General features: G+C 34.1%; 1 protein-coding gene across 1 annotated transcript; it reads left to right on the top strand.

Annotated features, from left to right (window-relative positions):
- Nucleotides 1-1,444: 1,444 nt before the first annotated feature.
- Nucleotides 1,445-8,237, top strand: LOC143052257 (uncharacterized). Its single transcript, XM_076225247.1, has 5 exons — nucleotides 1,445-1,603; nucleotides 2,449-2,576; nucleotides 3,385-3,518; nucleotides 6,262-6,362; nucleotides 6,710-8,237. The coding sequence occupies exons 4-5, from the start codon at nucleotides 6,263-6,265 to the stop codon at nucleotides 7,417-7,419; spliced, it is 810 nt and encodes a 269-aa protein (XP_076081362.1). The 5' UTR covers nucleotides 1,445-1,603; nucleotides 2,449-2,576; nucleotides 3,385-3,518; nucleotide 6,262; the 3' UTR covers nucleotides 7,420-8,237.
- Nucleotides 8,238-12,727: the final 4,490 nt, after the last annotated feature.

Here is a 12,727-nt window from a genome sequence, read left to right as displayed (position 1 = left end):
CCAAGAAATATGGCACGTGATACACCATAGCTGTAAAACACATATATCATCAAAAATATTTAGTAAAAAAGCAATCTTTACAAACAAATGAGACAAAAATTGTCAATGTAACAGTAAAATATAAACATGTGACAATTTCAGTACAAAATGTTGAGCAATACATAACTGCATGACGTTCTTTAATATATATGCACTCAGTTATATATTGCAACAGAATTAACAGATACCGTTTGCATATAAACCTTTAACATATTTTCCCTAATTGGTAATGCTATGTGGGATGTATAAGTACACTCCCGCATCACGATAAAATGAGAATTTATAATGGTTTCTATTAATCCATCAAACTATTGTAAATTTATGTGTGAAATAATTCTCACTAGAAGATACGAATCTGAAAATCATGAGAAAATGAACCAACACGTTTAATAATTTCTTACATAAAATTAGTAAATTAATTTCCTCTTCACGAGTTCATAATTTATAAAGAATCTCTTAAAAATTTCAGTTTCCACCACATCTACTTCGACAATTATTTGGATTTGCACAACAATTTCCAATGCACCTTTATTTAAAAATGACAACCATGTTCAGTCGAAACAACAACAACCCGAGCAGCCCACGTAGATAGTTCCCTAGGATGGGATGAATTTTTGTGAGATGGCTTCAATGCCTTATGAGTTGGAGCAGCTGTATTTTCAATTTGAGGTGTGTTTGATTTTGTGTTGTTTGTTGTCTGTCTCACTAGTCACGATGTTCAAGTTTTGATCTTTTTTGATGTATAAAAAGACTTGAAATAGAGGAGCTCTTTAACCACAAACAAATTGAAAACATAAAAGAATTGTGATTCAATGGAAAGGATTCAAATTTGACGGATGACAAAGGGAACCTTGGAACCAGAGTAAGATGCCTGTCATTTCCATCAATAAATACTGGCTATTAAAAACATACTGAACAATTTTTCTTTGTCAATCAAAACGCCCCGAGGAGCAGTACAATTAATTTAAATTAAAGTGTACAAATAGTTGTGGTGATTTTTTTTCATTGAACTATTTGATATTACAATACATGACAAAAAAAAATTAAACTGTACAAGGGAAGGGTATACATGATAGATTCATATAAATTTATATAATAGTGCACCATTTATATTGAAAACCAGGCAAGGGTTTCGTGAACTGATGGATTAATTATTTGAATGATGTATACTGTACGCCACATTTATAGCACAATAAGACATGGAGGTTTGATGAACTGAACAAGAGGTTTGATGAACTGAACATCTGAAAATAATTGTTCACATGGGTATTGATGGCATGCTCGTTCTAATCAACATAAATAATTTTGTACTAAAGGCATAACGCAACTCCTCAGTCCTGGATAGTCGAACAACATATAATTATTTAAGAAGGTATGTGATTATACTTTTTACAGGTATCAAATGCAAATATATAGGCCTAGTTCGATCATCAACCGTAGTTACAGTGGTGAAACCAAAGTGTGATCGAACTAGCTCTGGTTCGACTAAAGTGACGTCAGCGCCCGACTAGGGTTCAACCATTTGAAAGCGTGGGTTTCTCTGGATCCAACATGGCGACATGAGGTGAGTTTGTCCAATTGTCAATATTGATATATGGGAAAATGTTTTTATACAGTAGACAATTAGTATTACAAAGAAGTAGAACTGATACCAGAAAACACATAGCGAACTAAGATATGTTTGTATGGAAAATAAATGCGTTTTCGTTCGGAAAATAAGCATGATAAGTGTTTAAAACTTCGCATATTCCGAGTGACATTGATTTTCGAGAACGATCTCTCTAAAATCATGTTAGGTAGTTCTAAAATATATGCCTTTGCAATATCTTTGCCCTCAGTCAAGTCCATGAAGTCTGACTCGACATTACATGATTAGTCAAAATGATTATGACGTTTTGAAACATTTTTTGCTTTGAGTTCATTGGTGGATTCGGGGGGGGGGGGGGGGGGGGTTTGGACAATCATTGCATTTGAATGGGAGCATATAGTTGGAACCCCCCTCTCCCTTTACTCTGGGTTGGGAACCCCCCATTTTTAAAATGGCTGGATACGCCCCTGGAGTCTGACGCCTATTAACACCATTACAACTGAGCCTTTGAAGACGTCATAACTATTTGGACTAACTCGGCATATGCATTTTACCTATTTCTATCGCTTATTATAGTAGACTTATTATTCTTTATTAGCTCTTGACTCATAGGGCGCATACCTGTAGCCAGGGGGGTTTGGGGGAACCCCCCCTTGAAAACAAATAAGCACGTTTAAAGGCAATGTTTTGTTCGAATTGTGACTGTTAAAGTCAAGTTTGTGAGTCCAGCCACTCTAACTCAAGACTCATTAAATCCATGAAAAGTGAATTTCTCTTGTTATTATCAAAATTCTGCAATATCAATATATTTTTTTTTTCAGATGGAATCAAAACTAAGCCAAATGCAAAAGTGGACTTGCTTCATTTGCCAAAAACCTCCACTGAGTATTGAAAGTCTGGAACGTCAAGAGAAGTCGGGTGTCATCATATATATTGATTGGGATTACAGGTATGAATCTTTCTATCTGCATGTTAAACAAAAAATATATGTATACAATTAATAGTTGTTACTGAGCTAATAGTCATTACGGTTGCATATCACATTTCTACAGTCATGATAAGAGAACAAACATTTAATATTCTAGGGGGAGCCAGGATTTTGTTTCAGATGAGTTATTTATACATGTACTTTTTTTTTCTAAGCTGGTTGTATTTATTTTTCATGGCTTTGCCGCACAATTATTTTCAAACAACTGAATCCTGTATTTTCCTAGTATATTGGGGACAGAGTTTTCATTTTCATCCTGCTATTTTCAGTTATTGGCAGGCTCAGTACCAGTTCAAAATGTTGGTATTTTCTAAAATTAAAATATATATATATTTACATATAAATAAATAAATTTTCCCATTTCAATAATGACAATTAGACAAACTCACCTCATGTCGCCATGATGTACTTTCAAACAAAATGCACAAAGGTACACTTTTGATCATGATGATTCTTTATCACAATTTATGCACAATTCTGATTACTAGTAGTCACTACATACATTTGTGTAACACAGCTCAAAATCGAAATTGGGGTGTTGTAACTGTTATTGTTCTGCCCCCGTTTAAGATGTTCGTACATGCAAGCAGGGTCATCTGTGTCACATAAACACATTCTCCATTTATTCTTATTTCCTGTTTTCATCTTATTTTACAAATGGAGAACATGACTTTTTATGAATGAGGTGGTCCATTGCATCAATTTATTTTATCTAACAAAAATGTGTGTTTGTAGCATAGTTTTAAACAGAATTTCATTTTTATTTTAGGTCAATTTTGAGGTGTTCATCGTGCATGAATTGTTTTCACGCTGATTGCGCAAAGTTTATAGATCTTCTTGAATTTTTCAACACTAAAGAAATACAAGTTGTAACTTGTGAACCCTGTGCAACAGCAAACTAAGGTACTTGTACTTTATTTAGACACAATCTTGTTGGTAATGTCTTAAAAATGTAGGGACGTAAACTTCAACTTGTTGAAGGCGGTTATTATATAGTAGAAATGTCAAAATACAACTTTCACTATAAGAATATCAGCATCTGAAAGGCAATTTATAAGGAACACGGCAACATTAAAAAAACACAACAATGAAAGGAAAACAATGATCCAAATTTAGATTTGAAGCTAATGTAAATCATAGAGATACAAATTCTTAACAGAAACTACATAGAATAGATACAAATTATTATGTTTTTATTTCTGTTCTTCATCTTGAAAGTCACTGTAGAATCTTAAACAATGAACGAATCATTCATATACCAGTATGTATCAAATTTGAGATGTAACACTCTCTTCATACAAAAAGAAAAGTTTTGATAAGACTTAAAAGGCAATATACCGAAACTCAAAGTTGCAGTGTAAATATACTGCACACCAAGTTAAAACATGGACGGTCATAATTTCCAAGACACTGTGATTAGGATCATGAGGATAGTCACACACTAAATGTGTTCAAACAAAAAATTATAAAAAAGCAATATCCTTTCATATATATATGCAGTGCAGGCGATTTGGTGTCACGATATCACAGTAGCATGGGTTCGAATCCCGGCGAGGGAAGAACCAAAAATTTGCGAAAGCAAATTTACAGATCTAACATTGTTGGGTTCATGTTTAGATGAGTTGTATATACATTCTGTACACAGCCATGTATCACCATCATTGATGGCGATCCGATGGATACTTCTGTTGTAGAGTTGTCACTGACTCAGACGTACTTATGAATATAATTATTTTCTGTGACTGTATATTACATTAATTTGTAGGATCCTTTACTATAGATAATTTATCTGATCTGTAACAATAACATCTTCATGCCTTATATATCATGTACTGCAGTAAGCCGCTAGATTAAAACTGACGTGGAAAGGTAACACACGGCCAGCGAAAGCTCTTTTTTTGAGAGCCCAGGTGGTCGTGTGGTCTAGCGGGACGGCTGCAGTGCAGGCGATTTGGTGTCACGATATCACAGTAGCATGGGTTCGAATCCCGGCGAGGGAAGAACCAAAAATTTGCGAAAGCAAATTTACAGATCTAACATTGTTGGGTTGATGTTTAGACGAGTTGTATATACATTATGTACACAGCCATGTATCACCATCATTGATGGCGATCCGATGGATACTTCTGTTGTAGAGTTGTCACTGACTCAGACGTACTTATGAATATAATTATTTTCTGTGACTGTATATTACATTAATTTGTAGGATCCTTTACTATAGATAATTTATCTGATCTGTAACAATAACATCTTCATGCCTTCTATATCATGTACTGCAGTACGCCGCTAGATTAAAACTGACGTGGAAAGGTAACACACGGCCAGCGAAAGCTTTTTTGAGAGCACAGGTGGTCGTGTGGTCTAGCGGGACGGCCGCAGTGCAGGCGATTTGGTGTCACGATATCACAGTAGCATGGGTTCGAATCCCGGCGAGGGAAGAACCAAAAATTTGCGAAAGCAAATTTACAGATCTAACATTGTTGGGTTGATGTTTAGACGAGTTGTATATACATTATGTACACAGCCATGTATCACCATCATTGATGGCGATCCGATGGATACTTCTGTTGTAGAGTTGTCACTGACTCAGACGTACTTATGAATATAATTATTTTCTGTGACTGTATATTACATTAATTTGTAGGATCCTTTACTATAGATAATTTATCTGATCTGTAACAATAACATCTTCATGCCTTATATATCATGTACTGCAGTACGCCGCTAGATTAAAACAGACGTGGAAAGGTAACACACGGCCAGCGAAAGCTCTTTTTTTGAGAGCCCAGGTGGTAGTGTGGTCTAGCGGGACGGCTGCAATGCAGGCGATTTGGTGTCACGATATCACAGTAGCATGGGTTCGAATCCCGGCGAGGGAAGAACCAAAAATTTGCGAAAGCAAATTTACAGATCTAACATTGTTGGGTTGATGTTTAGACGAGTTGTATATACATTATGTACACAGCCATGTATCACCATCATTGATGGCGATCCGATGGATACTTCTGTTGTAGAGTTGTCACTGACTCAGACGTACTTATGAATATAATTATTTTCTGTGACTGTATATTACATTAATTTGTAGGATCCTTTACTATAGATAATTTAGCTGATCTGTAACAATAACATCTGCATGCCTTATATATCATGTACTGCAGTACGCCGCTAGATTAAAACTGACGTGGAAAAGTAACACACGGCCAGCGAAAGCTCTTTTTATGAGAGCCCAGGTGGTAGTGTGGTCTAGCGGGATGGCTGCAGTGCAGGCGATTTGGTGTCACGATATCACAGTAGCATGGGTTCGAATCCCGGCGAGGGAAGAACCAAAAATTTGCGAAAGCAAATTTACAGATCTAACATTGTTGGGTTGATGTTTAGACGAGTTGTATATATACAACTAATATATATATATGAGTCTGAAAATTACACCAAACAGTGTTAGAGTTAGATTTTCTGCTGACAAATTTTGTCCGTATATATAAATAAGTCTGAAAATTACACCAAACAGTGTATGTATATATATAAATGTTAAGATCTACAAGGCACTTAATTGAAGTACTCTGGTCATACCATTTGCTATGTTCTGGTTGTGAATTGATTTTGATTTATTCATTACAAAATGATAACTTTTATCAATATGTTGTAGAATGAAGACAATTATAATGAAGTCAAAGACAAAGGAAGGGACAGACTACAAATTGCAATGTACTGATGACATTGCCAAAATTTTGCTGTCTAAAGACACAGGTATATAAGTTAGAATTTAAAATCTTCAATGTTGATTTAGATATTTAAATATCCAGTGGAATAAAAAAAAAAACATGAAAGTTGTGTTAAAACTCCTTATCCAATGAATTTTCATTAATAGTTTTGTGCTATATTCACTTAATCCACAAAAAGAACTGTTCATTTTCAATCACGATTTGTTACATGTTTTTCGAGGAAGTTTCTGTGACCTACATTTTACCCTTTATTGACCTAGGTTTATCCTATATTTTACTGATTTGTGATAAAATACTACAAGATTTCCATTGGTTTCTATGTGCCCCAAATTATCTATGTTATTGTGATCATTGATATCTTTTTTTTTTCAGACCCGGCTGTTAAAGAAATTATAGTCAATGGCCTTATGCCATTAGCACAGGTAGATATGCACTCTAATACTTCGCCAGATGATATGGCATCTGCATCATCATATCACGCAGATACACAATCTACATCATCATGTAACCCAGACACACCATCTACATCATCATGTAATGCAGACACACCATCTACATCATCATTTAATGCAGACACACCATCTACATGTACTAGTAGCACCAGTAATATTCATCTTTGGACAGACAAACAAGAAGATATGTTAGTGCATTTAAGACATGAAAGACATGATGCATTTGGTAAAACCCGAAATCACAATACATTATGGAAAGACATTGCAAACGAAATTAATAGCACTTTCAAATGTAACATTACTGCAACTCAGGTGATGAACAAGTACTTCAATCTAAAAAAGAGATGGAAGGAAGTACTTGATGGTGAAAGAGGGTCAGGATCAGAGGCTAAATATTTCAGGCTAAAAGAATATTTTGATCAACAATATGGCACAAAGGCCAGTAGCAGACCTGTCTATCTGCTTGATACAATTGCAGATAAAGATAAAAATAAAAACGCAAAAGAAACGAATGAAACTGAAAATCCAGCATCAAAGTTACCAAGGGACAGGGAGAAGATGGAAAAGGGAAAAAAAGAAAAAGTACAGATGTTGTTTGTCTTCTTGAAAAGCAAAACACTGATTTCATGAATAAAATGGAAGAATTCCATAAAGACAAAATGAACAGATTTGATAAACTGCTCGATCTTTACAAAAAAGATCTAGATCGTAAATAAATGATTGAAAGGAATGGGAAATATTTTTACCTGTTACAGAATTTATTAATTTTAATTTCCTTGTGTAGAATGAAGGAGAGTCGTATTATTATGTTATTTTTGATAAACCTCAGGGAGAAACTCTGTTAATATAGTAAAATAAATGTACGTTGTATTTAATTGTTAAGGAAAATATTTACATTTGAATTATAATTTCTTTCTAGTCATATTTTCTAGTTAAATAAAGACTTATAAGGAGACTCATGGGTTTTACATGTTTAAATCTTTCAAAATTATTGGCACTTTATTATTTTTCTTATTGTATAAAAAAAAATTGATAGAAATATAATTTGGCAAATTCAATTAAAATCTTATATATATTATATCGAATGTTTCAATTGTCTTTGAAATATCAATGAAAAACAGTTAAAATCTGTATTAAATGGCTTTTCATGCTCCTAAATGACTCTTTATTGTATACGGAAGTCTAACATGTAAATTTTTGAAGGAGTTCCTATTATTTTGTTTTTAGATTGTTTTACTAGTGAACCTCTTTAAATGTAAGTTAACATGCTGAAATACATGTATTATTCCCGTTCATTTAGCTAGCTTGGTTAGGTGAATAAGATTTTTTGATGAGCATAATATATTTGTTTGTTATATGCTGTTTATTTTAAATTTACCATAAAGAAAATGGTTGTTTTTGATTGAATGTTTTAATTTTTTATGTTACAATAAAATCTGTTGAAAGGATGTTTAAAACTAGTATAACCTGCCATATTCATGTGTGTCTGTCCTTAGCAAAGAATCTTTGTTGTTGTTTTACCTGACCGAGTTAGGGTAAGCTTTTGCAATCATTTTGCGTCTGTTGTCGGTCTTTAAACCTTTTGTGCATAACCTACAGTAGGAAATTGGCATTTTGTTTTCTGGTATGTGTGTCCGTCTGTCACAGGTCAGGTCACATTTTTTGGTCAAGTTAGTTTATAAAGAAATAAAAGTCACATCAACTTTAAACTTAGTACACATGTTGATTTAAATGGGATTTTTTTTAATTCTATGCCAAAAAACGGTCTAGATCCCAATTTTATAGTTCACTTAACTTCGAAATGTGAGTGCAAAAAACTTGATTTCAAGTTACAGGTTTTGGTCAGGTAGCTATAGGTTATTGTGAAATAGAAGTCACATCAACTTGAAACTTGGTACATATGTTTCTTGTGTTGAGGTCTTTCTTCATTGTATGCTGATATATTGGATTGGCAACGGTTTTACTGTTCACTAAAATTACATGTGAAAGGTAGTTAATAAAAAAGTACATTTTCAGTTGTAGTTTTTGGTCAGATTAGTTTATAATGATGTTCATATTACATATATCATGATGTGATCTTTCAGAATTGTAGGCTCAATTTAGGTTTGTACAACGTTTTGAACATAGAAATTAAAATTGTGATTTGCCGATTTGTCTCGCCTGAAACATAAGGATAATGATCTGGTGTGCCCATTCTTGTTACTAAAGAATGATGAAGTTTTTTTTCAGAAGGTAGACGACCTGGATGTATACTTTGTATATATACTAGTATATAGATGCGTTATGTTACAATGTTTCTTTCTGTCATACATGGCATGTTCATTTGCATTGACCTTGACCTCATTTTCCTTGTATGGTCTATTTCTCAGATACTACTATAAGCAGTCCATTTATATTTGGTGTATTGAATGGTTGAAACTTATAAATGTCCGTCTTTCAGTAATCATCTGACCTAATTTTCATAATTTATTGGTCAATTTAATCTTTTGTGTGGTTACTTGTAACGCGTACATGTCTGTCTGTCTAATAATGCCAAGACGTATGTTTACTTGACCTTATTCTATGGTTCATTTGTCAAACTTCAGTTAACAAGATTATACTATAGAACATAAATATTAAGAAACTTTCCCTGAACCTAATAGAAATTAAAGTAATTGATACAGAAAATAGTATTTTATTTAAACAGCAACAGATTTATTTGCATGTATCAGAATTACACAATATACAAACATCCAATGTAATGTTAATTGTAAGATCTATGGTATATTAACAAGCTGTAAACGCCTTAGAACACCGGCATGTCCATTTTGGTAAACATTTGGAAAGTTATTGGGATCTTCTTCCTCATATTCAATGTATCCTTCCACATCATCCTCATTAATAATACACAAGTTATGTACGACGCAACAAGCAATAATAAGATTGCAAACTTCTTTATGATCATGAAGAGGCACATCTCTGAGTCTGCGAAATCGCCCTTTAAGATGACCAAAGGCTCTTTCAACTGTTTGTCTCACACCTGATAACCTTTTGTTAAATTTAATTTGTTGCCTTGTCAGATTTCCAAAGTTCTTAAATGGCGTAACTAACCAATTACGAAGAGGATATGCATTGTCCCCGAAGATGTGATAATTTTGTGAAAATAGCTCGCCAGCTTCAGCTTTGATGTATACACTTGAGTTTCTTAAAACGCGTGCATCGTGCACACAGCCTGGCCATCCGGTGTAGGCATTAATGATTTTCATATTGTAGTCCATCACTGCCTGCAAAACGTCAATGAAATAATCATGTAAATTAGAATAAAGAATTGAAAACTGTTAAAGAGACAACAACTTTACCAAAGAAAAGAAATGTGTAAGTTGTTAATTGCATAAAAACTTTGGGACCAACCAATGAGCCTGAAGGAAGACATGACAAAAGTCTTAATGGAAGTTGTAATCGGTTGGATGAAAATCAGAAACCCCATATACAAACATCTTTGTACATGATTAAACTTTACTTCAATTAAAATTTGTATAGCTACTAATGAAAGATCTGTGATATGTTTTACCTGCAACTGAATAGATGGATACCCTTTTCTATTATAGTAGTCCCTTTCACCACCAATAGCAGCTCACAGTCGAATATGTGTACCGTCTATGAAACCTGTCATCCCAGGCAAAGAGCATACTGCTTCTACCTCAGTTGCGATTTATGTTTGTTGTCTAGGTGATGGCCAACGAATAATCTAAAAAAAAAACACATGTTACATTATTAGCATTTGAATATATTGTTTAAATTGTAGATACCAATTCAGAAATATGCTATGGTTACTAATAAGTAACCTTTCCCCCCATAAATCGGCTAAAAATTGTAAACAAGATGTCAAGAATTAAGAATAAGATCAATTAAAATTTTCTAGCGCAATAGTACACCAAAAATAACATGGTCCAGAGTTAGTTTTCCTAGGTCACTGACATTTTCTTACCCTATCACGCAGATTAACCAGAATATTACACACTTCTTTAATGATCTGATGCACTGTCGACTTCGACAGATTAAAGAAATGTGCAGTTTCCCTCATAGACTGGTTTGTCGCTAAATAGCTGACACATACTAGAAGCTGTTTCTCTGGGGTGACAGTGTCATGTGGCCCCCTTCCTCCTCGAATTAATAAGTCTTGAACGCTTTCCAATATGATATGAAAAACATCTCTGCTGATGTGGTAATGCATTTTAAAATCATCTATGTGCTGAGGGACCGCCATTTGTCCGATAACTGCCATGTAATCCGTCACTTTTGGCATGAAACTTCTTCTGGTCGTCATATTAATCACACTTAATGTATTTATTGATCTCTTGGCAAGCAAGCGATGAATATCTTCGTCATCAAACATTTCCAATATACACATTTTTCGTAAAAACGCCGCCATATTAACTTACTAAACTGGTACCAAAGTTAGTTCGATTATTCAATAAACCAGACATGCGCACTAATACCAACAAAACTAAAGTATGGTTGGTGATCGAACTAGGCCATAGTAACCACGTATGCTGCCATAATGATAGTCGGATTTGCACAGGTAGAATGAATATATTTTTGTCGTTGTTAGTTCTGGCATATTTAAACAAATGGTGGACATTTCACTAAGAGTCACATAAATGTGTATGCTAATGTTAGTGCAAAGAAATGAGAACCTTTTAAAACTGTAAAACTTGACATAACTATGCAATTGGGAAGAGCTGCTGAGCTTACAAAAGAAAGAATTAAAACGCTAGAAAACCCTACAGCTGCCTCCAACACTGAAGTAAATGCAGTAAATAAAGGCAACAGTAGTATACCGCTGTTCAAAACTCATAAACCCATGGACAAAAAACAAAATCGGGGTTACAAACTAAAACCGAGGGAAACGCATTAAGAAATAGGACAAAACCAAATACAAAAACAGAAACAAAGCACTTATGTCAAACATGACAAGCAACAATATCGAAATAATAACAACTGTAAGTATTGTGGAAGAAAACATGAACATTCTAGGTCCAGCGTGTAGAAAATGTGGCAAAACCAATCATTTTGAATCGGTGTGCCAATCAGGAAAGATAACAAAAACGAGAAGATCACATCAAGTTCGAACTCTGTCAAATGATCATGCATCAAAAGATTACAACAGTGCTGATTTTTTTGAAATCAAAGCAGTAGTACACCCACAATAGAAATTGATATTATCATTTACAATGTATGTTGGGTTATTTTTATTATGCAAGTTATGCATTTTTTAAATTCTCTAGTCAAAGTTTATTATTTCTAGTCAAGTGAAAATTTAGAGTTCAATTTATTTTTTTTTATTTAAAGAAGAAAGGATGTAACAATACTCCAACTTATAAGACGCTTCCGGGTCTGCATACTTAGCTATTGTTTATTTACAAACTGTTAGATTGGAATGTACCCATGATGCGTTGTATTGTAATTAAATATGTAGTTCAGCTGTGTTCTATCATGTGTTCTATCATGAAGCCAAATTTGATACAGGTACATGCTTTTTGTCATGGTGTTTGGAAGTTCAATAATGAAAGCAACGTATCAGGTATGCATCTTACACATGTTAATAACCATTCAGTCATTCAAACACATCAGTAGTTTACCTTTATTAAACAATATACCACCAAGCGAGTGGCCGGTTTAACCATGTGTGTTTTCTGTATTCATTGTTAATTATAGGCCCAGTCACAGGTAGATAGAAAATAACTTTGTCGTTGTTAGTACCGAGTAATCTTACAAAAATACCGAACTTGGAGAAAATATATAAAGAGAAGTCAGGATTGTACTTGCTTAATTCAATCATACAATCGAATCCAATCCAGTCATGTCTCAGTCATTACAGCTGAACGGACGTGCTGGGCCAGCTCTTCTTTACCCGCTATCTTCGATGAGGCTTTACAGTTAGATGATGAACGACTTA

This window comes from Mytilus galloprovincialis, chromosome 11, assembly GCF_965363235.1.
Source record: "Mytilus galloprovincialis chromosome 11, xbMytGall1.hap1.1, whole genome shotgun sequence".
Taxonomy (NCBI): Eukaryota; Metazoa; Mollusca; class Bivalvia; order Mytilida; family Mytilidae; genus Mytilus; species Mytilus galloprovincialis.
The sequence above is the reverse complement of the archived record's forward strand: the minus strand, read 5'-3'. Positions and strand labels throughout refer to the sequence as shown.